We start from the raw sequence: 27,352 nt of genomic DNA, 5'->3' as shown, positions 1-27,352 counted from the left end.
AGAAACAAAGTAGGAGAAATATTACTACTTGATAAATGTCACTTATAACTAGTCTCTTTTCTACATTTCAGAAAACAAGCAAAGACATCCGGCAGTATTAGCTGAGCAGTCAGTATACTGAATTCCAAAGAATGGAGACATGAATTTTACAACAGTAGGATATGACCCTGGAGCATCCACATCTTGTGTATAAAACTTGTCTCTCAATTATCTCCATGTTAAAAAGGCACAGTAAAACTTGCAGGACAATTGACCTTGTGCAATAAAGTAAATGATATGCACGCGTTGAAGGTGCAGTGGAGGGTCAAGGACCGTTTCGCCCTGCAACTTGGACTTTCTCAAGACCGCATATGTTAATTAACAGGCGACTGTCGGCATAAACAGATTGGTCAGAAAGTATTATTCCCCAGGCACAGGCAAAATTAGTCAAAGGTCAGAATGAGGAGTACTCTCTATATAAAAAACTCAGGAGAAAGTATGTATAAACTTCTTAATAGGAGCGTTCAGCAAAGTAATTTACCAGCCCCAACTCTAAAGGCAGATTGTTTCCAGAAAACAAAAGGCAAATCAAAAGTCATCTGTCACTAGGAAGCACCTGATGGCATAATGGCACTCTCTAAGGTATTAGCATTTTGGAAATGAGGCTCCTATACAATGGATTCTACAGGAGGCACCCATATGCCATTTTTACTTATCTCATACATGTCATACTCTGACGCAAAGCCATCAAATTTGGCCCTCAAGTGGTTTCCCCACTTTGCATCATGTTTGGCCCACTCTAGACCACCAGGAAAGTTATATTGGGGGTGAAGTCTTAGATCACCAGGGAAGCCATATGGGGAGGAAGGGGGAAAGCACTAGACACCAGGGAACTGTTTAGGGGTGTCAGGGGGACCACAGAGACCATAGAACTGTATAAGGGAGAAAGAAGGGGCACTAGACACCACTGTAAAGGTGATAGCGTGGGGCCATTTGACACCATAGAACTTTATGAAGGAGGCATGGAGGAAGGTGGCCACTAGACATTGCATTTGGCCCACGATTTGGTTCCAGTGTTCGGTTTTGGCCCAGTTTGCGCTTGGATTTGACATCCCCGACTACTCTACATGGCTCCTGCTCTTGAATTTCCTTGCAGTTTGACCAGTTCCGATTTGTGCTATATTTGGTAGATCCCGATCAACAGGATGCTGGACCCAATTAGACAATGATTTCACAAAAGCGCTTTCATGCTTATGGCAATAAGAATTGCCAGTCCATTCCCAGGTGAGTCTATAAAGGATAATACACCACAACAACAACAAAAAGTTACTCACCTCTCAAATGTTGGGAACTCTACTGAAAGCACAATAGGTGTTTATGGCCATGCACCTCTTGCCAAGCATCACCTCATAGGTTATCTCTCATGACCCCAGTTATACATTATACTGAGGCTTATTAGTACCACACCCTCTTTTCTAAGTGTGCCATATACCTCAACTTTCTTGGTTCCCATGGTAATTCCCCTGTGGCCAGCAGCTGCTAGATATTAGAGGTCCCTGTTGGTAAACTGTAATGCCATTCAGGGAGTAATGCTAAAGCAAAACTAAGTTAATTGAAGAAAGGAATCCAGCATAAAAAAAGTCTCAACGTTAGTCATTGTAAATCATAACCATTAAAAAATAAACACTGTAAACATACTGTCCACAGATGCTTTGGAGAGCCCTGTAATTTGAATTTTCACAAGTCCTCCTTGTGTAGTACAGTAGGGGGATGGTGTTCACTATGTAAGCACAGGTAAGTTGAGAGGCAACGGGTAGAAGATGGTCGCTCAAGTATCTTGGAAAGATCTTAAAAAAATGTTATTTTAAGAAAAGTAAAACTTGGAACATCACTGCCACTCTGATTTTGCTATATAATGTGCTCCATTTTCTACTCAACTTAAGCACTGCTTTAATTAGTCAAGAGCACAAACAGATTCACGTTTAAAGAAATGTTGAATCAGGATGATACAATTTATTGGCTGAATTAAAAGAATAAGAGTAAGGCCTTGTTCAAAATTTTGTAAATTTTAAGTGCAGGCGATTTTTAAAATCGCCCTGAAAGCGTTTAAGCAATGATTCTCTATAAGAGAGTTCATAACTGAGCGGTTTGTTTGCGATCCGCTTAGAAAAGCGGTGCTTGGGCCATTTTTGAGGCGATTTGCCTCAATGGAAGGAATAGCAAAATCGCAAAATGCTCACAAAATCTCTTTGGCAAGCGATTGCATGCGCGTCTTAAAAAAAATACATTGTATTTATTTTTTCCGGGTTTATTTCTGGATCAAAAGATGGAAGCACTCTGCAAAAGCGCTTACAAAAACACTCATAAAAAATGAGCGAATGCGCAGGAAATCACCGGAAAACGCTTTAAAAAAACGCAGAAAAAAAGCCCACTGTGGACGGACACGTGAGCCGACCGCAATGTGAACAAGGCCTAAGCAAGCTTTCGGCTGTATAGCCTTTGTCGGGCCATCGTGGTACAATACCCTACTGCTATCACTTTTGAAGAGGAACTTTAGCGAAAAGGGGGGGGGGGGGGACAATACATTGCAAAGTAAGAAGTTAAAAGTAGAGCGATCAAGAAATGATTGATAATCGTCATGTAATTCGTTCATATTGTTTGATCCACAATTAGCCTGCACATAATCATCAAAGTAGATAGCGCTAACTGCCATTATTTATAACCACATCCACTAATATTGCGATAGGCTAATAGGTTATTTTTTAAAGATACGCATATGCAGAGTTAGATACTGGTTGCTTGGCAGTTGGAAACAGCTGTTATTTCCCACAATGCAACGAGGTTCACAGACTGGAAACCGACAGGACCTACCGGTAGGTCCTGACATCACACTGTAGGAGGGGTTTCACCTCAATATCAGCAATACTGACCCCCCTGATGATCTATTAGAGAAAAGGTAAAGATTTCTCATGGGAAAGGGGGCATCAGCTACTGATTGGGATGACGTTCAATCCTTGGTTACAGTTCCTCTTTAAGGCAGACTATGCAAGAAGCTAGACCTGCAACTAAAATAACTCTGGGATTTTTATTCCCCCATAGCTCAAACCAGTGCCTGGCAGAATTTCAACTCTGCATAAACTGAATTCTATATATAAGACACAAAATATGCTACAAAAACTGCTGCAATGCCCACACAGTAACCTTGAAATACAGGAGCTAGTTATTAAAGTTAGAAGAATAGCTGCCTTCCTGTGGCCTTTCTTACATTGAAAATAAGTAGAAGGAGGTTTGCAAAACTAATAATTCCGAACAGATCACTGCAGGATGCTAAATAAATGTTATGCTGCGCAGTTATCCTTCTAAGGTTATGGGGGTGGGCGGTTAGCCACATTCTGTTATATATAAAACATCTAATGATGTGCACAAGGAAACATTTTTGGATATGCAGGTATGTGAAACTGCCTTTGTTATTTAGTATAAAACTAATGAAAGAAGTTCTTCAGAAAGCGTCTTTGGCTTGCATGAACTTTATTCACCATTTCAAATAAATACTACAGATAAATGCTAGATCCAGCCTTTTTAAAGCAAAATGCTGCTCTCGGGGAAAAAAAAATGCTAAACAAAGTAAAGTAAGGCTCCTTTCACACTACATCTGCTGAACTGTATTTTTGCTGGGTTAGGGAGTGGATAAAAACAGATGGAATAAAGCCTACAATACCCTTTCATTGGCCAGTTCACAACAATCCATTTTTACCATGTGCATTGCATTTCCACATTGGGTAGTCCCAACAGATATAATCTTTTCAGACAGCAGATTCATCGGATGGATGGCAGTTTTCTGGTCCAAAGAGGCAGCGGACCAGGCAACGGACCCCAGCAGACTCTACAGCAGTACAGCGTATCCATGCAACAGATAGGGTTCTGCTCCTGCTGGGCTGCTTGCAATGTAAACCAAGCCTGACCAGAAGCAATTCAGTCTTTCCCAACAAGAAAGACTCGGTTGTCTTTCTTATTACATGATTTTTGTTTTTCAATCAGATTCAGGCTGTCCAAGATTTAGTAAATAGGAAATTGGTCCTTGCTGTGCATCCATGACTATGACTGTAATAGCACAAATACTAATTTGCTACCCTTTTACAAAATCCATTTGCTCTATTGTAATATGACCCATCAGATACTTAAAGGACACGCGAAGTGAGAGGGGTATGGAGGCTGCCATATTTATTTCCTTTTACACAAAGAGATGAGCAGGACTGCCAGGCAAGTGTATTGTTTAAAAAGAAATAAATATGGCAGCCTCCATATCCCTCTCAGTTCAGGCATCCATTAAAAACATGCTTAAAAAAAAATCCAATCCATTTTTGTTGGATCATATATGTTCTCTAGTATAAATCTTTCTAATGACACATCTTTCATAATTCCACCACGTATTAAAGAAAATCAGAGCTATTTATTAAGGAATTAACAGTTTACCTGAAAAGTGCTGGTATTTCCTCAAAATAATGGCACTCTTCAGATTACTAGGTTTATAAAAGTGCCAATCAGCTTACAAAACAACACTTTTATTCAATGGTACTTTAGCAACAATCACCATATATATATATATATATATATATATATATATATATATATATATATATATATATATATATATATATATATATATATATATATATATATATATATATATATATATATATATATATATATATATATTTTTTCATGTGACAAACTAAAAAACTGCTACTTAATGGATTGCCAAATAGTGTTCTTCACTTTCTTTGTAGCAAACGTTAAAGGGAGCAATAGAGAACCACGGCTTTTGTATTGAGCACCCTGTCTGCCACTTGTATTGCAGATTGCTTCTTTTAAAAGTAGCAATAGTGCATGATCTGACGAAAGCAAATAGAATGGGTGCATATCATTTCGGCGCCGCTCAGTTGGGCGCGGTGAGAGCCGAATGACGGCTCTTACCGCTGCCGCTAAACTCCGAGGCAGCGTTAAATACTATTCCCCCCTCCGAGTTGTCGCAACTCGGAGGGAGATGTAATTCGGGGTCTGGCAGCCGCCAGAGCCCCGAATTATTGCTACCCGCCCCGCGCAGCATAGCACTGCTGCTATGGGGCGCCCAGTTTCGGCTCTCAGAGCAGTGTGCCGGAATCAGCTGATCCGAATAGAATGCCTAATGCTACCTTCAAAACAAAGGATGTAGTAAGCACTGAGGGCTGGGTTACACTACAAGCACTTTTTGGGCATTTGCTGATGCCTGGCAGTTAAAGCGCTATGACAACATCATTTTATGGGGGTGATTTCGCTAGAGCAATTACATTTTTTCTGAATTGCAGCATTTTGGAAACTGTTCTTGTGTTCAAAGTATGAGAACACAACATTGCTTTAAAAAATACAATAGACCCTATAAAAAAAGAGATATAGAAAAGTTTAGCAACTGCGTTTTGTGATTTGTAGTGGAACCCAGCCCTACTAGTAATGATCACTTACCCCATTCAAGTGAATGGAGCTTTAGACCACCCATTTAAGGTAATTACAAGTATAGTAATTTGACAGTTCTAACATCCTGATCACCAAAAAAGCAAATCATGTTCCCAAGTCTACTAACACGGTGTTACAAAAGTAGTGACCACGTTTTCCAAAGAGGAGAAGGAATGAATGGTGATATTTTTCAGAAACAAATGTCTATATACCACTGAACTGTAGAAGAAGGCCACCAAAATGCATCCTAGGCATTAAAGCGACTCTGTAGTCAGGGGATTTAGAGGCTGCCATATTATTATTATTATTTTTTTTTTTTTAACAAATCAAATATTAATTTATTTTTAAATGATGCCCAGAACATATACTCTTGTTTCAGTTGTGAGATTCACATCGCAGGACTGCCAGGCAACAGCCACAATTTAAAAGGAAATCTATATGGCAGCTTCCATATCCTTCCCACTACACAAAATAGTCTTCAGGTGACAAACTATGGTACACCAAAGAGCAGAAGAAAGGATGCTCAACACATTATGGTGTGAACATAAACCAATTACAACATAATGGCAACACATGCAAATATTGGCCAACTCTAAAAAGGAATGGTACTTATCTGAAAATATTTTTAAGCACAATAAAGTCGTTGAAAACAGCTGTAAAATAAAATACCATATCTATCATGGTAAAAAAAAAAAAAGAAAAATCTCAGTATACAATATGAATTTTAGATAAACATCAGATCTAGTTGGAAGGATAAAGTACATCTAAAGTAAGCCTGCTAATGAAAAATATTGAGACTCCTGGATCTGCTGACATCTTTCTGATAACACTAGTCTTGTGACGATCATACAGATACATCATCTACTATGATGACCATAAGCCCTAGTAACACATTGGGCCTGATTCACAAAGCGGTGATAACTCAGTTATCACGCCTAAAAGACTTTAGGCGTGATAACCTTTGCACCGCTGAGTTAGCACTGCTTTGTGTTGGTTATCGTGCGCAAAGTTTTGCGCGCACAATCGCGCGATTCCGCGCACAGCGCCCATAGGCTTTAATGGGCGCATCGCGCACACTGCACCGTGCTCCACGCAATTGCGCGCGGGAATTTTGCGCAAGTTTCATTTTATCACGCCTAAACTGAGTTTAGGCATGATAAAGGGCTTTTCACAGGCGTGCAAACACTTTGCACCGCTTTGTGAATCAGGCCCATTCTCACTCTGAAGCAGCTTCTTGCTCCACAGGAATCGCAATACATTTGGGCAAAGGCAGAAGTTTCCATGGGACTAATCAAATTAAAAAGGCTGGTGTATTACTTGACAGCTGATTAATCCTCTGCCGGGTATCATTAATTAACCTTCCTGCTTTGATTAGCTCCATGCAAAGCTGTAGTTCAGTTCAGTAGAGTTCACACTCATAGCAGGAAAAACTGGAATTAAGAGGACATCTCTGATGCTGATATTTGGCTGGACTTCCTAGTTTGGAAGCCTAGCCATGGCCCACTCCACCTTAGCTACACCTCTACCCAACCCTGGCACACCCATCAAATGCTGGCTGTACCCTCCCTCATCGTTGCCTAGCGTTTGCACTATCATTGAAGAATGAACAGGTATCACAGAAGGCTGGGGGAAGGAGGAAATAGTTAAATCCTGTAGCAACTTTTTGGGGCTCAGTAGAAAACATTTGTGACAGCAGCCTGTGTTACTGAGGTAAAGTATGCACATTATACAGCGTTTCTGCCAGATAGGGAGGTAGTGACTAAATTACAGGGTCACATTAAAGCTTTGGGAGCCTGAGTGCTCCAGAAGACAGGCTGCTCTGTACTGCACATTCGCGAGCATGCAAGAGAGAGCGCGCTCACACATGTGCAGTATGGCTTTGGGAGCAGTTGGGCTCCCAAAGCCTCACGGAGCAGTATTCAAGCAATGGGTCAAATACCTCTAACAGGGGTGACGGTGTTGGAACGAGAGGACTGTGATAGGAACAGAAAGTTTCTATAGGACCTAGAGCCTTGCTTCTCCATAGGCAAGTTTTTTTTTTAATTTAAAATGTTACTTCAGTTTTGCTTTAAAGAGAAACTCCAACCTAGAATTGAACTTTATCCCAATCAGTAGCTGATACCCCCTTTTACATGAGAAATATAATGATTTTCACAAACAGACCATCAGGGGGCGCTGTATGACTGATTTTGTGCTGAACCCCCCCCCCCCACAAGAGGCTCTGAGTACTGCGGTACTCTGGGCAAACTGCCACAATGTAACAATGTTCACAGACAGGAATTAGCTGTTTACAGCTGTCTCTAACCAAAACAGCTAGGAGCAGCTACATAACCTGCCCACAGTAACAATGTCACCATGTAATAAATGTCAGAATGTAAATCGGGCAGAGGAAAGATTTTACAATGAGCAAACACTGACTAAATCATTTATACATAATTATGGTAAAAAATGAAGCACTTTTTTTTACTACATTATTTTCACTGGAGTTCCTCTTTAAGGCTAGGTTCACAGTGGGAGCTGCGTCGTGTTCCCTATAAAATCAAATGCAACAGAATGAAAAAGTTGGTCAAGTACAGCTAATGAAAAGTTTGGCTCACAGCCACTGTTAAACATTTTATGCGGTAAAGTACTGCATGCAGTGTGTTGGGATACTGTAGTCCATTAGACTACCCAAGCAACTCGGAGTAACCCAAAACTACTAGAAAATTAAAGGGGACTAAAAGAGACCGAAAAGGCCTCCTACTAAAAAGCAATGCTCAGTGTAGTTTGCCTTCTTAAAACAGAGGGTATTTGCAATAATTCAGCTTTAAGTGAGCAACTGTGGTCTCCCATGATGCATAACTACTGAATATACAAATTATTCCTTTATACCCCTGAAGTCAGGCTTACATATAGAACCGCTGATATATAGCAAACCTATACCTTATAACGCTTACAGAGCCACATCAACCCAACATGAAGAAGCCTGTTTTGGACTGTTGGTACTCCTCAGTGCGTGACAGGGATCGATATGGCTCTATGGATTAGGGCTTGGACCAGAACAGAATACTCAAGCTGCTCAGGGTGACCCAAATCTACTAGGTAAGTATAGGGGACTAAAAGAGACCAAAGATCCCAATTGCCATAATCTATAAACAAACTCACTAACAATATGATAGGCTAAAAGGCTGTTTAAAAAAAATCATCCCTGATGATCTATACAAAGAAAAAGGTAAAGATTTCTCATGGGAAAGGATGTATCGGCTACTGATTGATATGAAGTTCAATCCTGTGTTACAGCTCCTCTTTAAAATGCTTCACCGTTTTATACCTTCAACATACTCCACCAAGACAAGCTCCCCCTCTGTCTCCCCTTTCTAGTTCTCCAGCCTGCATTCAGGATAAGTGTACTTTATGAGTGCACTTATACTTTAATGCTAATATACTACATCTGTAGCTTATGACAATTCCTGGAAATTGAAGTTAATATCCATCAATAGTACAATATGCTTTTCTTAACATGTTTCTTTGATTCTCTACCCTGACTATTACATAAAAGGCTTTTCCCACTGAACTGCAGAATGAAAAGAAGACTTGGAAAAAACAGCCGAGCTTCTCTCCATATGTGTGTCTACCTCTCTGCCGCTTTGATAATCTCTGGGAGAAACAATGTTGAAACTTTCCAAGCTATCTCGGAGGGCCAAATGACACTGGGAAGGATGTGTTGTACAGGGTAAGTAACGTCTAGTGCTCCAGCTTCCAATTGTGCTGCTTTTTTCTTTTAACAAGCGAGGAGAGGTCAATTAGACTTCATTACAAATTGACTTTGCCTGTCTAGGCAAAACCTCAGCCAATCTGTAATGAGGTTTCCATCGATCTGTGCCTTGTTAGTGGATCCTTTATCTGTGCTCTGCCGCACAACCTGACATTAAAGGACACCTTTTATTAAGAGCTAAAAGATCCTTCAGAGATCAATGGCCTGTCTAATATACGTTCTTCATATCTCGCTACAGGAGAGGTAAATCGCAAAAAATGTATATTTTCTGTCAGTAGTATGATCAGCCAATGTGTCTTATACTGGGTATACACAATGCAACTTCCCATCCAATCAAACAATCAAATAAACATTTATATCGCGCTTTTCTCCTGGAGGACTCAAAGCGCCAGAGCTGCAGCCACAAGGACGCGCTCCATAGGCAGTAGCAGTGTTAGGGAGTCTTGCCCAAGGTCTCCTACTAAATAGGTGCTGGTTTACTGAACAGGCAGAGCTGAGATTCGAACCCTGGTCTCCCGTGTCAGAGGCAGAGCCCTTAACCATTACACTATCCAGCCACTACTACAATCGACCAATTATTGCTGAAATGTCCCATTGGCTTCCCTTCGCTTGTCTGGCGGCGTGCTCCAAGGGGCGGCATCTCGCTCGCGGCCCGCCCCACCATCATTTATGGCCACCTCCTCCTCCAGGACAGTCCCCAGATCCCCCTCGCTAGACTAGACCTTAGATCAGCAGTGACCCCACAGTGAACAGAGGAGAGCGGCTCCCGTAGCGGCGCGTACACCAGAAATTGCAGAAGTACTTACTTCTGATATGTGCCCTGTTACCAGTGGAACCACTCTCCTCTCTTCAATGCGGCCCTGCAGTTCACCAGTGATCTGAGGTCCGGTCTAGTGAGGGGGATCTGGGGACTGTCCTGGAGGAAGAAGTGGCTGCTGACTCAAAATGTTAGACAAGAGGGTGGGGGGGCCGTGGGCGAGATACCGCCCCTTGGAAGATGCCGCCACATGCAAGTCGTTCAGGCGTCGTCATAGGTGGACCGCTTCTGCCATTATCGATCGAGAGCCGATGGGACAGATCAGCAATAATTGGTTCGATCTTGTCAATTGGACGGGAAGTTGTATTGTGTGTTCCCACCAGTAACCAAGTTTGCCTCAAGCAGCAAAAAGTATACAAACAGCCATGGATAATGGGATCAATTTTGGGAAGCTATCCTTTGAAAATCGATCCAGTTATCAATCAGGAGCAGTTTGAACACATACACGTGATGCAACTATCTGTCAGATTATTCGTCAGTTGGACGGGACACTACGGTGTGTGTAGCCAGCACTACACATTCAAGCTCAAAAAGTATAAAACAGAAGTGGAATGAGTTCCAGATGTCAAATACAGAAATAGGTTCATTGCCAGAATAACTTTAAAAGCTCCGATCGATCATCCTAAATCTGTGAGTAAAAATTTCAGTATCATATTTCATATATGGGTTAATAGATTTGCCCTCTTCTAGGCGTTCACAAATCAAACTATACAGTTTGACAGAAAGACATCTTGTGAGATAAGGGGTCCTGCACAGCATGACTGAGCAGTGCTATGAATGAAATCATGCACAGATCTCCGTATGCAACTCCGTACATCACAAGGTCAGCAAGCTCACATTGGCAATGCGCTTCTTATCCAAAAGGAAATGATGCTTCCAAAATCATGTTAAAATAATGCACAAGTACAGCAATGCGCAAATCCTAATGTACAGCCAATATTATAGCTCTTCTGTAAACAATGCTGCTAAGCTACTGTATTATTTGTTATGTTAGGAGGTTCAGGTGCCGCAATCTGTACACATTTAAAGAAATGATTGGTTAATTCTGGTGGCAGAATTATGCGCCGTTATTTTATTATGCAGTCACTTTGAAAAAGGCGCTTGACAAAAGGAGAATCTGAAATGATATTCTCTTCAACGGAGATAGATTTACAATGGACTTTTCCAGCAAAATCTTATATAATGGATCTATTTGTTGTACATTATTATTAGTTCCACCTTTATGAACTCATTTTGTATTATTTCTGCATCATTCAAGTGCATGATCTCAAACACAAATGTACAGTTGAGTCCTGGTTATCCATAAATCAGCTAACCATCAGTTTCAACCAACCAGCACAAATCCCTGGCATTACCCACAGTGGTGATGGCCAACTTCTTAGGCTGTTTGTGGGCTTTGAGGCTTAAAGGGAACCTGAGATGGGGCCACAGCAATAAAATATACATACTTGGGGCTTTCTCCGGTCCCCTTCGGCCTGATCGGTCCCTCGCCATCCTCTTCTGACCCCCCCAATCGCCTGCAATTAGCCCCGGAAAGTACTCCAGTCTAGGGAAAACTGCGCATGCGCAGCACGGTGGCGTAGTGGTTAGCTCTCTCGCCTTGCAGCGCTGGGTCCCTGGTTCGAATCCCAGACAGGGCACTATCTGCAAAGAGTTTGTATGTACTCTCCGTGTCTGCGTGGGTTTCCTCCGGGCACTCCGGTTTCCTCCCACATTCCAAAACATACGGATAAGTTAATTGGCTCCCCCTAAAATTGGCCCTAGACTACAGTACGTACACTACATAATATAGACATATGGCAATGGTAGGGATTAGATTGTGAGCTCCTTTGAGGGACAGTTAGTGACAAGATATATATATACACTGTACAGCGCTGCCTAATATGTCGGCGCTATATAAATACTAAATAATAATAATAATAATAATAATAATAATAATGTGTGCTCCCACCGTGTTTCAGTCGCTGGGAGCATACTGCGCAGGCGCAGAAAGCTCCCATCAATGGGAGCATTGACTCATGTACAATACATGTATAGTACAATACATGTACAATCCCCCTTTTCCAGTATAGCACCCTCCACAGTAGCCAGATCTGCTCCCAGTACAAATCAGCTACCCTCCCCAGGATGATACAGCTGTGTCTCGATGTCATTAGATGGTGTCATAGTTATGACACACAGCAATTGCCACACAGGAAGAATCCCCAATCGTTGCACCACTAACACGTTGCATGCATGCTCTTCTCCAAAAGCCAGGGGGCACAGGTAGCCTTGAGCAGCGCACTCTGCACACCATGTTGCAGGGGATTTGGGGAGGGGGGCCTGGCAAAAGCAGGATTACTAGTGTAAGATTCTTATGCTCCTCTGCCAGTAACAAAACCAGCTCCACCATCTGTTCTGCTCCACTGACTCGCATATAAGGGGTAGCTTTTCAGCACATTTTTTGTGTTGAAAAATTAGGCTTATAAGCGAGTATATAAATTATGTAACTTTTTTTTTCTAACCTCATTTCAGGTTCACTTTAATTACTAATCTTCCAAAGCAGCATATGAAATCTCATAGGACCCCTCCATACATATATAATTACATATATAATTATAAACAGAACATATGTTGTTAATAATATTGACATCAAGCTGATCATCTTGACATAAAATGAACTCAGCCGTAGATTTTCTATTTTAAGGGCAAACAACAAAATAAGTAAACTAAGGCCACATACACACATCAGACTATAGTCTTTTGAAAATGAAAGATCACAGACCAATCTTACCACCCTTCATGTAGTATGAGAGCCATACTCTACACAGTCTTTTCTATGGAGCTGAACTCCACATCAGAAAAAAATCTTTGCAAGATGCTGCACACACAGATGCTGTACAGACACAAAAGATCAGTATCTGCAAAAGATCTGTTCCTGCCAAAAATCCATTCCTGCAAATTGCAATGATAGTCTATGAGATCTGCAGATCATCATACACACATGATTTAACTGACATTCATCTGCAGATCTGATCCACCAGGATGGATTTTCAGATCTGCAGATGATTGCTTGATCTGCAGATCAGAATCAGAATCAGAATCAGTTTTATTTCGCCAAGCATGAGGGGTCATGCCCGGAATTGTTTTTGGCACAGTACAAAAGCTCAGGAAGAGTACATAGAAAGAGACAGAATACACAGCAGGTGTCAGTTAATAATACATTGTGGAACACATTACAGTCCCAGTGAGTCACTGGGATGTCTAATAGTTAGTCTTGTGTGCTGGTCAGCCATAGCACCGCCGGCCTCGCCGCTCGTTGGGGCTTGCTTTGGTGGTAGAATGTGGAGGGAGTTTAGGAGGCTGACTGCCGAGGGGAAAAACGAGTTCCTGTGTCTCATGGTTTTTGTGGGGATGGCTCGTAGCCTCCGTCCCAAGGGCAGAATGTTGAAATAGCGGTGGCCTGGGTGTGAGGGGTCGTTCGCAATCCTCAGTGCCCTGGTTTTTAGTCTTTTGTTGTGCAGTACGGCAAGTGAGGGGAGGGGGCACCCAATGATCCTCTCTGCTGACCTGATGACCCTCTGTAGTTTGTCTCTATCATTGATGGTGGCGCCAGTATACCACACCAAGATGGAGGAGCAGAGGATCGACTCAATGGTGGCGGAGTAAAAGCTGGTTAAAATTTCTTGAGTCATGCCGAACTTCCTCAGCTGGCGGAAGAAGAAGAGTCTCTGTTGGGCTTTGCGTTGCGTGGCAGTGATGTTGGGCTTCCAGCTGAGGCCACTAGAGATGGTAGTACCCAGAAGCCGGGCGCAGGGTACTCTGGTTATCTCATTGCCGCCAATGTAGATTGGAGGTGGGGGGGGAGCAGCCCTCCTGAAGTCAATGATTAACTCAACGGTCTTTGCGGTGTTTAGCACCAGCCTGTTCTCCTTGCTCCAGTTGCAAATTCTCTCCACCTGCTTGCTGTACTCCTGGACATTATCCTTGGTGACAAGGCCAACGATGGTGGTGTCATCAGCGAACTTGATGACCTTGACTGAGTCTGCCTCGGACCTGCAGTTGTTAGTATAGAGGGAGAACAGCAGTGGTGACAGTACGCAGCCTTGAGGTGCTCCAGTGTTCGTGGCCGCAGGTCGAGAGTGGATATCACCCAGTCTGACGACTTGGGACCTATTGGAAAGAAAGTCTGTGATCCAAAGTTGTAGGCTGGGGTGGACTCCGAGTGCAGCTAGGTCCCGTTGGAGAATGCGTGGGCAGATGGTGTTAAAAGCCGAGCTGAAATCCAGGAGTAGTATTCTGGCATACGTGTCTGGCCTATCAAGGTGGTCGCTGAAGAGCTCTAGGCAGATATTGATCGCATCCTCAGTGGACCTATTTGCTCTGTATGCAAACTGGAAGGGGTCTAGGAGGGGCGAAGTTGAGAGCTTGAGGTAGGCCAAGACCGCGCGCTCCATGGTTTTCATGATGAATGTCAGTTAAATCATGTGTGTATGATGATCTGCAGATCTCATAGACTATCATTGCAATTTGCAGGAATGGATTTTTGGCAGGAATGGATTTTTGGCAGGAACAGATCTTTTGCAGATACTGATCTTTCGTGTCTGTACAGCATCTGTGTGTGCAGCATCTTGCAAAGATTTTTTTCTGATGTGGAGTTCAGCTCCATAGAAAAGACTGTGTAGAGTATGGCTCTCATACTACATGAAGGGTGGTAAGATTGGTCTGTGATCTTTCATTTTCCAAAGACTATAGTCTGATGTGTGTATGAGCCTTAAGAGTGAACAGAGTGAACATAAAGGACATAGCAGGAGAATGAACACCTCCCCCTGGGTAAGATGAGGGTCTCTAAGGGAACAAGACAGGAAAAAATGTATATAGTTTGTCAGTGTAAATGGAAATTCATTTTCCAATTCGTCTTTCTCCCAAGCTATTAAGGCTGACAGTAAAAAACAAAAATATTGACATTTGTAACAGGAATTTTCCTCATGGGACTTTCTGAACACAGGATAGCTCTAAATAAAACTTTTAGTGAAAAAGCAAAAAGGAAGGGAAAGGACAGTGCTGTTACATAAACAACAATAGCAAACAAGCATCAGTTGGGAAGAAAAGCAGCGCACAAGTTTGGCGGTGGGGGGGGGGGGGGGGGGTTGGAAGGGGATGGGGGGGTTGGGAGCTGTGGTCAGCCTAGCCTCTGAATGTTTACCAGGCCCTGGTCACCTGTCTAAGTTGAGGAACTGGCTTTACGGTGGATGAATCTAGACCGCAGTTCATACAAATATATAAATACACGATAAGTCCAGCCGCAAAGTGTTGTGGTTGTATGCGAACATTTGTATGCACAGTGTCTATATATGACACAGTTTATAAATTTGACTGCCACCTATACAATTTTGAGCTTGAATATCTTATTTTTTTTTAAAAGATACAAAACAGCATGCACTGTATTCCACTGGTGTCTTTTTAAAAAAATAAGTGTAATTTTAAAATAGAAGACTTCAAAGTCCTAGTTCACACTTCCATTAATTTAATGCACTATAGTCAATTTGTATTAATTAGCAATGCACAAAGTTCATTCACAATACATATATTTAAAATACTTGGCTGCTTTGGTCCTGTAGCTCCTTGCTGCCGGGAGAATGGGAGTTGCTTCCCCAGCACAGAGCACCACCTTTCTTGGGCAGTCAGTGCTTTGATGGCTCTATCATAATTAATTTAAATAGGCAATTAGAAGCTCTATTAACTTGAAGTGCATAACAGACCAACAGACCACCAGACGAAAAGGGGCACTGTGGCGAATAATTGTAAAATATGTGCAAACTTATACAAATAAGTACATTTTTTCCAGAGTAAAATGAGTCATAAATTACTATTCTCCTATGTTGCTGCTTCTTACAGTAGGTGGTAGAAATCTGACAGAACTGACAAATTTTGGACTAGCCCATCTCTTCATAGGGGATTCTCAGCAAGGCTTTTATTCTTTCTATAAAGAGATTTCCTATAAAGGATTTAAACAATGATGCTGGCCAGCTTCCCTGCTCACTACAGGTTTTTTGTCAGTTGGACAGAGCAACTGCCATTCACCAAGTGCTTTTGAAAATAAATAAATCCCTGAGAATCCCCTATGAAGAGATGGACTAGTCAAAAACCTGTCGCTTTTGTCAGATTTCTACTACCTACCGTAAGTGACAGCAACATAGGAGAAAAGTAATTTATGGCTCATTTTACGTTGGAAAAAAATACAACTTATTTGTATATGTTTGCACTTATTCTAAATGTTACAATTTTTAGCATTAGAGCCCCTTTAACTGTTACATTCTATTAGAGAAAGAAGCATTGTGCAACACTATCGAAAAAATAAGTTAAAAATTACAAATAAGCTGACTTCATCTGGACACTTCTTGAGTCCTAGAAAATGTTCCGCCGCTTGTACAGAGCAACGTCTTCATTTCTAATGAGCGGAGGAAATAGCTGGGCGGTTATAAATTACAGATGATTTGATAAAGCTGGCCAGCGACTAATCAGTATGTATTACATCAAGAAAACGAAATTGAATGTTGATTAAGAGGGCCTTTGTTTTAAATTGAGTTTAGTCAGAATTGAAGTTTCATTGGCCCCGATTCACTAACCTCAGATAAGCACATGGCAATTTTACAGTTTCTATTTCTACTGCTGACAGCGTAGCCTAATTAGTTTAGTGAGTGTTGCTAGGGTAACGTGGGGTGTGCCGATTGGGCAATGCATGCTACACGGTCAGCAGCAGTAGTAACAGTAAAATTGCCATGTGCTGCCAAGGCACTAGCCTCTAGGTCAGGGGTCCACAAACGTTTTGGGTTGAGGGCCGGGTCAACATACTTCAGACTGCTGGGGGGCTGGAGTATAGTTGAAATGATGAAGAAGTCTTTGCGGGCCAGACAGTGAAGCATACCCAGGTGACAACCTGCAGTCCAATTGGACAACAATGTCACCTGATATGGAATTTGATTGGAAACCAGCAAATTACTGCTTTCTGGCTTCATTCAATATGCAGACCACCAATAATTAAAGATGTAGATGACCGCATATATAATAAATTGTGTGTGTGGGGGGCCGGTAAAAAAGCCTCAGGGGGCCACATTCGGCCCGCGGGCCTTAGTTTGAGGACCACTGCTCTAGGTGCATGAAGCAACCCCCACACCCCCCAAGTCCTCCCTCCTTCCCCTCACCGGGCAATATGCAGAGCGGCGCAGAGTAAGCTGTAATAGCTACCTGTCTCAATGCCCCCGGGATCCATTACCTTGTCGCACAGACGCAGCGTCTCCTCTCAATGATTCCCTCTAGTGGCGCCCCTGGTTACTGCCCCACTGGAGGAGTCAGAGAGGGGAAGCTGCAACTGTGCATCAGGGTGTAGAGGGATCTGGCGGTGCCAAGAAAGGTAACTATTTCAGCTCGCCCCCACGCTGCTGATCTGCATATGTGGCAGCACGCACTTTGGAATCTCCGCCTCTAGTGCTGGAGACGTATATGGAGGCAGCCATAGTTTTTTCCTTTTAAAGGTCAGTTGCCTGGCTGTCATACTGATTTCTTTGGCTGCAGTAGTGTCTGAATCACACACCGAAACAAGCATGCAGCTAATCCAGTCAAGACTTCAGTTGGTTGACATGTATGTTGAGGGTCTATGGCTATAAGTGTTGGAGGCACAGGATCAGCAAGACAGCCAGGTAATCTGCATTGTTTTAAAAGGAAATAAATATGTCAGTGTACATATTGCTCTTACTTCAGGTGTCCTCTAAAGGACAACTGTAGAAAGAGGACCATGGAGGCTGCCATATTTATTTACCTTTAAAAGAAGAAGTGGCGCCCATGCCAACTTGTTCTACTTACATAACAGATGTATTGCACTGTCCACGTTATGATTCCTATGAATTTTATAAAGGAAAAAAGCAGAGAATCCTATTATAGGCAGTTTCCATCTTTGTTACCTTTGACTTCCTGGCATTTCCTCCCTCACTTTTTTTCTCCTCTTGCTAATTGTGTATTCGTTACCTGCCCTCCTCTCAGAGTCTTCAGAGACTCCCACTGAGGTCTATACTAGGAAGTGCACTGTCTTATGTCATTAAAAGGAGGGGGAACTAAAGGGAGGAGGAGTAATATATTATAGGTAAACATACCCTCAGTATGCAACTGTTTGGCAATGGCACTTAAAGGGCTCCTAAGGTTTGTGATAACTCCAAAACATAACAGCAGAAAAAGTTTTGAATGCAGGATTAGCATCTTTATCACTTAATAGACTCAGACCAGTTGCTGTTGAAATTTGATTTTTATGGTAACAATCCCACTTTAAGCAATACCAGTTGCCTGGCAGTCCTGCTGATCCTCTGCCTCTAATACTTTTAGCCACAGGCCCCGAACAAGCACATGCAAATCAGGTGTTCCTGACATTATTGTCAGATGTGACAAGATTTGCTGCATGCTTGTTTCTGATGTGATTCAGATACTACTGCAGAGCAAATAGATCAGCAGGGCTGCCAGGCAACTGGTAATATTTAAAAGGAAATGCATATGGCAGCCTCCATATCCTCCCACTTCAATTGTCCTTTAAGGCTAAAGCTACCGTACATTGTTAGTCATATCCTCCATGGTCTTCATTTGTAGTAGCCTTGCTGGAAAGTAATAAATAAGGGATTTTAGCAGACATCACAATATTTCGGGGAATGGGAGGCAATACAGACTATTTAAAGAGCTTTTGTTAGCACCAAGTTAGAAAACCCTCAAGAGGAGCTGACATAAATTAATATACACAGAAATGAGGCGTATCGCCTTATTCCCACTGCAATGTGAAACAAGAGAAGGCACTCAGAGGAAGGCCTATCACTCAGCTCAGGATAATCATTTGCTACATGATTGATACAATGTGTACCCGACATCTAGACGAACTAATCATTGCAGAATTCAGGCATGCTCGTCCCAGTGGGATACTCACACAATTTATTTTGTGTTTTGCTAAATAGATTACAGAATAAAGATAGATGACTTTGCATAGAACATTAAAATTAGTTTCACAAATCACTTGCATGATAGATGATGACATACCTCAACAGCAGTACAAACTAGATGGGTGCAAAGAGAACGGCATCACAGCAATCCATCCCATTCTCTGTATTTAAAGTACGACGATGGGCACAAACTTCAGACTCCAGTTTAGATCATACATGTCAAACTATGGCCTGCGGGAAATGTATAGGGGATGAAGGATCACTAGGCAACCAGGGGATTTTATAGGGGAGGGGTGCCACTAGACACCAGGGAACTGTATAGGGGAGGGGGCACTAGACACCAGGGAATGTGCATTTCTCTGTTTTCCTTCTGTCCTGTGCAAGAGTTCGGGTGCAATTTAAGTAAAACATAACAGACCACAGTTGTCCAAGATAGGACAGAGATCTGAGAAATTGTTTATTTGGTCTCTATACTATGCACAGACAAACGTAGCTGTAAATATAAGATCAAAAAATACTGTCACTTTCAAACAGTTTTTGACCCCACATAGTGTGACCTTCTGAGGTATGATGAAGTCCTGACAATAAAACAGCAGTTGAACACATAATTACAGAGATGGCAATTACCTGCTGGCAGGAAGAGGATACGCAGCATTCCTCAAACCGGTCCTCGTGTACTCCCCAGCGGTGCATGTTGTGCAGGCAACCCAACTATGCACAGGTGGGGTAATGTCTCAGCTACATGGAATCCACCTAAAGGAGACACTAATTACCCCACCTGTGCATAGGTGAGGTTGCCTGTAAATCATGCACTGCTGGGGAGTCACGAGGACAGGATTGAGAAACACTGGGATAGTGAGATCATACAGTAGCAGCAAAAGGGAAGAACTAGTTACTAGAGAGTTCCACTTACTATGAGTTACCATTTTCTATGAAAATAGATTTCAGGGTACATACGAAATCCTTGGGAACTAAATCTAAACATCATGACATTTTCAGGTGGATCTTCAAGTTATTCCTAAAAGTCCCGCATTAACACTGCTCACACTGTGCAGGCTTCTTCCTCTACAAGGAGTTTGCTGTATGATCTCTGCTCACACAGCATAAAGCCTCATCTACACGGGTAGATGAGGCTGCGATCCAGCGGCTCGATTAGCCGCCGGATCGCCTCCTCCACGTGCCCGCCGCGTTCCCGCTCGCCGCGCGTGCGCCGCATTCGATTCCCTGCTCGTGCCCGCTCGTCCCCGCCGGCGCCGCTTATCTTCCACTCGATTCCCTGCCATTGTCCCCTCGCGGGGAGCGAGCAGGGAATCGGCGGTGCAGAGATCCGTCCTGTCGGATCTTATCAATCGAGCCGCATCAGCGGCTCGATTGATAAGGAGCATCGCGGCCGCATCTACTCGTGTAGATGCGGCTTAAGTCTCTATTCAAAAGGGCCATGTGACCCAAACTAATTAGAATGTACTTCTTTAGATAATTAGACAGCTTACTGCCTGAACAAATACATCACATTGTAAAATAAATAATTCAAAGTGCATCTCCCCTTGCATACAAAACATCAAAACAAATTCCCTCCTCTAGGTCTTTCAGCATTATTAACTGAAGAGAGTTCATTTGTACTTGTTTTTTTTTCTAATATGCACCGATTCTGACGACTTCTGCATAACTTTTTGGCTACATGTAATATTTTATATTGTGTGTGACTGTATGCTTGTCTTTCTCCTGTCTTTTTGAAATAATACAAATGTATTGACTTGGAAAAAAAACAAAAAAAACCTTTATGTCTTGCAGATATTTCCAAAAATATCTCTGCAGGCACACAGCAGTGTTACTGGAATACCTGATTGAATTTTGCTGCACATGGACTGCGCACAGACATTTTACAAGATGGATTCCCTGAGGATGTGGCAGCTACATGAATGAATGAATCGCTCACAAAAATAAAATTGGCTGCATGGAAGCATAATACTACAGGTCTGCCCCCAGGAGTCAGAGCTTTAATTGCCCACTAGGATAACCCTAAAGTGGTGAAGCTCCATTTACTTGACTCATCAGAAAAAAAGCCACCATTGTCTTTACTCTCAATTTACGCAAAAGCTGGTAACCAGTTGTGGGCTCGGTCTCCATCCTCTCGGGCTGCTCTGCTCCTCCGCTGGACAGCCCGGTACATCTGAGAAGTCGCGATTTGTACGCATGCTCTGCCCGACTGAAGCAGACTTGCGGATTTACCAGGCCAGCTAGCAAAGGATCGAGGCAGCCTGGAAAGACGGCGATGGAGCCAATACTTTGTTTTTTTAATATATTTTATTGCACACATTTTTTTAACAATTTTTTTTCTATCAATGATCACTATTACTAGCCGTAATATTGATAATTAGGGAACTGGGAGCACACTGATTGGCCGACGTTGCATTTAACACGCTAATAACATTTGAAAATGAGCTCATTTCAAAAGAATACAAAACAAATCACAAAATACAGGAATAGTTTGGTTTTGGTATTAATGACTATCTTAATCTAACTCCATGAGATGACAGCCTACTGTAATGAAGGACTCCTCAAACACCAATGTACTGTGCATAGGATAAAGTCCCACATCCACAAAAGCATAGAAGGAGACGGTGAGAACACACATGCAAATTCTGGCACATATTTTCATCGCAGCAGTGTATTGAGCGAGGGGAGAGGTTTGTTCTTTTTTTGGTTGGTTCAAGAAACTGGCAACCACAAACAACATCAGGCGATCCCCATCAGTGACGGCAGTGGCGTAGCTAAGGAGCTGTGGGCCCCGGTGCAAGTTTTACATTGGGGCCCCCCAAGCACTCTATACATAGCAATTGATACGGTGCACCAAAAACTGCCAATGGCAACTACAGTGCCAGAGGTGCAAGAAGAGGATAGGGAACAGTTTGTTAATGATTACCAATATTCAAAGTATATATAGAAGTGATTATTATGAGCACAGGACCAATAGAGAGCTAATACTGTATTTGAGGGAGGGCCCTTCGGGGCCCCTCTGGCTCAAGGGCTCCGATGCGGTTGCTACCTCTGCACCCCCTATTGCTACGCCCCTGGGTGACGGATACTAGGAACTTTGCTGTACTTTGTCTGAATAAATGCTCAAATATTTCATCAAAAGAGGTTATTCCCCCTCATACTTCATATGATCGCAGTTTTGCAAATTCCTATTGGATTAATTACTAATGCACAGGTACTAACAAACTTACAAAAAGAAAACTATTAGGCCTCTTTCAGACGGACGGCTGAACTGCGTGCTTGCCAAGCAGTTCAGCATCTTGTCTGCCACCTCCAAGCGCCATTTGGGTGCAATTTAAATGTGACCGAGGCGCTTGTCGGCTTTTAGTACGGAATGCTAACCATAGCCCAGCCTGTGCACAAGAGCAGCTGACAGGTGGTGACTTCATCGCCGTCAGAATGAGGTCTTCTCCATCATTTGGCATTAATAACCTCCCTAGCGTTATTGAGGTGTATGCACGTCAATACAAAACATGCTGCGTACGGTATTGACGTGCATACACATTAATACTCTTCTGCACAGTATACTAGACCCTTGCTCGACACATTTTGTCAAGTTATAGGAAAAAAAATTGTTGAATTGTGGTAAGGAAACCGAGGCACCAAAAGGATAAAAATAACTAAATGTTTAAGGACCACGCTAATTGAAATCTATACCGTTTTGATGGCTATCTGGCTGCCAGGGCGTAGATTTCAATACACCGACGCTGCACGTTCTGGCCGCTTTCGTTGCTCCCAACGATCTCGCTGCCTTCTTCCCGCCGCAGCTCACTCGCTCTGCCGTCTCTAACTGCAGAGCCCTGTGAGCGGGTCAGGAGCCAATTTCATTGGCTAGGCAGGATCAGGAGCCAATGAAAGCGGCTCCAGACCGGCTCACAGGAATTCTGTCTTCATAGAGCTGGCAGAGTGGGTGGCTTAAGTTTCCGCGCAGGACAGCCATTGCAGTGGGTATGTGCCGCGATTCATCGGTATCCGTTATTATTCCGCCGTTTCTTGTACCAGTAGTCTCTAGTCCTTACAGTGAACCAGAGACAAAGCACCCTCATGTATTTTACCATATAGATCAGTGGGAACATTAGAGAAAACACCTACCATGCTCTCTGTTTCATTATTTACTGTTCAGATTGCTTCTGATCAGCCATGATAAAATTCCTGACTGAGCATTCAGTCTGGCTTTGTTATGACTCAGCTATAATGATTCCTGAGCAGATTCACAAGGGGGCAGGCTTGGGCTTGAAAAGACACCAGAGAACGCAGACTCAGCTATAATAATTCCTGAGCAAAGCCAGACTGAATGCTCAGTCGGGGATATTATCATGGCTGATGAGAAGCAAGCTGAACAGTTAGAAATGAAACAGAGAGCAGGGTAGGTGTTTTCTCGAATGTTCCCACTGATATATATGGTAAAATACATGAGGGTGCTTCATCTCTGGTTCACTTTAAAGAGAACCCGAGGTGTGTTTAAAGAATGTTATATGCATACAGAGGCTGGATCTGCCTATACAGCCCAGCCTCTGTTGCTATCCCAAACCCCACTAAGGTCCCCCTGCACTCTGCAATCCCTCATAAATCACAGCCGTGCTGTGAGGCTGTGTTTACATCTGTAGTGTCAGTCTCAGCTGCTCCCCCGCCTCCTGCATAGCTCCGGTCCCTGCCCCCGTCCCTTCCCTCCAATCAGCAGGGAGGGAAGGGATGCAGGCGGGGACTGGATTTCTGCAGGAGGAGAGCAGCAGACTGACACTATAGAGATAAACACAGCCAGCTCTGACAAGCTGTTTGTCAGCAGCGTGGCTGTGATTTATGGAGGGAGTGCAGGGGGAGCTTAGGGGGGTTTGGGATAGCAACAGAGGATGGGCTGTATAGGCAGATAATATTCTTCAAACCCACCTCGGGTTCTCTTTAAGGGGGCAGAGACCGCTGGTACTTAAGTGGTTAAAATCGAGAAGGCAGTGGTGGACTTAACTCCTCCAAGCAGACACAAGATAACGCTGGTGTATTTTCAAATAAAGCAATTTATTTACACACTCCAGAGAACAATACAACACATTTAGCGGTAGTGACCAGCTTCCTCAGGCAATAGGTTGGAGTATATATGCTGCAGGTCTGGTACTGAGCCAAGTGCCTCTGTAGCCAAGTGGGTCAGTACCAGACCTGCAGCGTATATACTTACTTACTGCCTGAGGAAGTGGGTCACTCCCACGAAACGCATTGTATTGTTCTGTGGATTATGTAAATAAATTGCTTTATTTGAAAATACACCGGCTTTATCTTGTGTCTGCTTGGAGGAAGTAAGTCCACCATTGCATCCCCGATTTTAAGCATTGTAGATACTCGTATCCTTTTGGTGCCTCTGTTACCTTACCACGTTAAACAAGTCCACCCTCGTTGGAGGGGTGTTATCCCTTTTTCTTGATCTACTGAGAGCGACTTCTTATTCCTGAGCGGGGACAGGTCTAATCTCCCCACCTGCATTTACAGTGGTTGCCTATTAGGTGATTCTGACTTGTGAGTATATTGTATTTACGCTACCAACACACCTTCATTTACCAGTACATGCTACACTATATTGGGCTCTCTGTGTCCCTCTTTTGTAATGTTGAATTGTGTTAGAAACTCTTGGATGCATCAACTATAAGAACAGACATAGCTTGACAAAGGTAGGGATTACCTGGGAAGGTTGCTGTTACTTTCATTGTGTAGCTCTGGAATAAAACAGCTGGTTTGCTAAAACTCCATGTATTTCATTGCTTCTAAGAACAGCAAACTTTTGAAACTTAAAGGGATACTGTAGGGGGGGTCGGGGGAAAATGAGCTGAACTTACCCGGGGCTTCTAATGGTCCCCCGCAGACATCCTGTGTTGGCGCAGCGACTCACCGATGCTCCGGGCCCGCCTCCAGTTCACTTCTGGAATTTCTGACTTTAAAGTCAGAAAACCACTGCGCCTGCACGCCCGTGTACTCGCTCCCGCTGATGTCACCAGGAGTGTACTGCGCAGACACAGACCATACTGGGCCTGCGCTGTGCGCTCTTGATGACACCAGCGGGATCGAGGACACGGCAACGCAGGCGCAGTGGTTTTCAAACTTTAAAGTCTGAAATTCCAGAAGTGAACCGGAGGCGGGGCCGGAGCATCGGTGAGTGGCTGCGCCAACACAGGATGTCTGCGGGGGACCGTTAGAAGCCCCGGGTAAGTTCAACTCATTTTCCCCTGACCCCCCCTACAGTATCCCTTTAAGAAAGCAAACTTTTGTTTGTTCTTCTAAGAACAGGCATACTCACAGAGTCATAGGCTGTTAGAATCCTCTTCATGACCTCTGGCACGGTGCCTTGAAGCTCCATGGTTGGGTACTGCTCATTGAGGTTCATGACCACTACTGGGGTGTTGTCAGGTCCAGCTAGGCGTGTTGACAAGGCCATGATGCACTGCATAAGATTAGCTACAGGAGAGAGTCCACACAGCTCTTTGAACGATACTACAGCATTCTGTGGGAACAGAAATAACAAGGACAAAATTAAAGCCTTGAGAATGTAGATGGCTCGGAAAACACAAAATACTCCCATAATGTCTGTACATTCACTGCACAAACTGTAAAATTATGTTTCAAGTCCACTATTCCCAGTCATGTAAGTGTAATCATATTGCTGGAATTGTCCCATGCAGAAGATTTACTCAATCCTCTAGACAGCTACAAGGAAAAAGGTGTCAGTTTATTCTGAATTCAGGATGTCATGTCCTCATTCAAATGAAGTCTGCCTTATGGCCCATACTCACGGGCTACAAATGTCGCCGCAACACGCGGGGCGCGTGTGTTTCGGCGACAGGTCGCCCGTGAGTATGAGCCGTTGCACGGGCGCGCACCCCGAACCGTCGCTGCTGTCGCCAGGCGATTGGCGCGGTCAATCGCCCGGCGACAGTTGCCGCCGCATCTCCGCCGCAGCTGTCGCTAGTCCGCGTGAGTATGCGGACTAGCGACAGCGACACCCAGGGAATACCATCAACTTCCGGCGGGGGGAGGAACAGCGACAGCTTCCGCCGCATTAGTTGCCAGGTCCCTCCGCTGTGTGTATGCGGAGGGACCTGGCGACGAGCTGTCGCCGGCCTGTCGCACACACGCTCACGTGTGCTGGCGACAGGCCACTTTTGCAGCCCGTGAGTATGGGCCATTACTCTCTGTATTTTTCAGGAATGACAAGGATCACAGCTGCCCAGAGACCTGGAGACTCCTTCCTGAAGTCATGGTTGACGTATCAACCTAGGAAAAAATTAGAAATAACCAGCGCAAAGAAAAGTAGAGCCCTCCACTGGGGTGGGAATGCAGAGCAGGATAATCCACCAGGCAACCTAGGCAGGTGCCTGGGGCCTAGTGGATGTCAAGGGGCCCATCTGCCACCTTCTTTGACCTCTCTCCACTCCAGTTTACCAAACGGACCACAAGGGGGCCGTAAATCTACTACCTTGCCTAGGACCCCATTACATCTTAATCCATCTTTGTGGGAATGGGTCTCCCTCTAGGTATCTTCTCCTTCCGTGCATCTGGGGGATCATTAGTGAGTGTCTGCTGCCTGTACAGGGATTTTTGGTCATTGGAACAATGGAAATGGTAAACAGACCTGCCAATCAAAGTCGCTGCCCATTCCCTCCCAAACACCAGATATGGCAGTTTTTCTTCCATCATTTTATTTGATCATATTATTTGATATAAGGGCCAACTTGGAATATGTGGCTGGACATCATGACACAGGAGGCAAAGCTATTACAGTGGCAGCAAGGCTTCTCCCCAGCTATGGAAAGTCTCATAACAAATGTTCACACTCAGCCGGGTTCCCACCATTCACGGTAACAGTGGATCGGATGTATAATCCGCTATGTCTGGACAGGATTTTGTGGTGTGCGTAACGGACGTGTCATGGATACTATGCGATCGCATGTAGTGTGCGGTGTCTGGAAAAGTCCTGTAAGATGGGACTTTGTGTTCCGCTATGAACACAGAAATGTACAAATGGACCCTAAAGATAAAACAGGATAAAATAGAATGCACTGATGTGTCCATTTGTAAGCTGTTACCCTTGTGGAACTCAATTATCATGCTGGTGCCCATACAAGTGAATATACTGAAAGGATAATTTAGGCAGTTCCCTTATATTACATAGAAATGGTAAGATTGGATGAAAAAAATGGTACCATGTGTGGGCACCATCAGAGTGAACATAGACTAACCTTTCTTTTGGAGATGCAAATTCTTGCATTTATTTTACTACTGGATATGATCATTAATGACCAGTATGTCCCCGATTCTGAAAAGAATTACAAGCGCGTGCAG

General features: G+C 43.5%; 1 protein-coding gene and 1 long non-coding RNA gene across 2 annotated transcripts in view; one reads left to right on the top strand and one right to left on the bottom strand.

The window, feature by feature from the left end:
- Positions 1–27,352, bottom strand: part of PLCL2 (phospholipase C like 2) — a 295,004-nt gene that overhangs the window by 62,688 nt on the left and 204,964 nt on the right. The window contains exon 4 of the mRNA XM_068236101.1: positions 25,311–25,514. Coding sequence (XP_068092202.1) covers positions 25,311–25,514 — 204 coding nt within the window. The remainder of the gene's footprint in view (positions 1–25,310; positions 25,515–27,352) is intronic.
- On the top strand, positions 2,826–26,341 carry LOC137518367 (uncharacterized). The gene is made up of 4 exons (XR_011020801.1): positions 2,826–2,935; positions 9,008–9,181; positions 20,786–20,968; positions 26,216–26,341. It is a non-coding gene; the product is annotated as an uncharacterized lncRNA (long non-coding RNA).

This window comes from Hyperolius riggenbachi, chromosome 5, assembly GCF_040937935.1.
Source record: "Hyperolius riggenbachi isolate aHypRig1 chromosome 5, aHypRig1.pri, whole genome shotgun sequence".
Taxonomy (NCBI): Eukaryota; Metazoa; Chordata; class Amphibia; order Anura; family Hyperoliidae; genus Hyperolius; species Hyperolius riggenbachi.
This window is presented reverse-complemented; position numbering and strand designations above follow the sequence as displayed.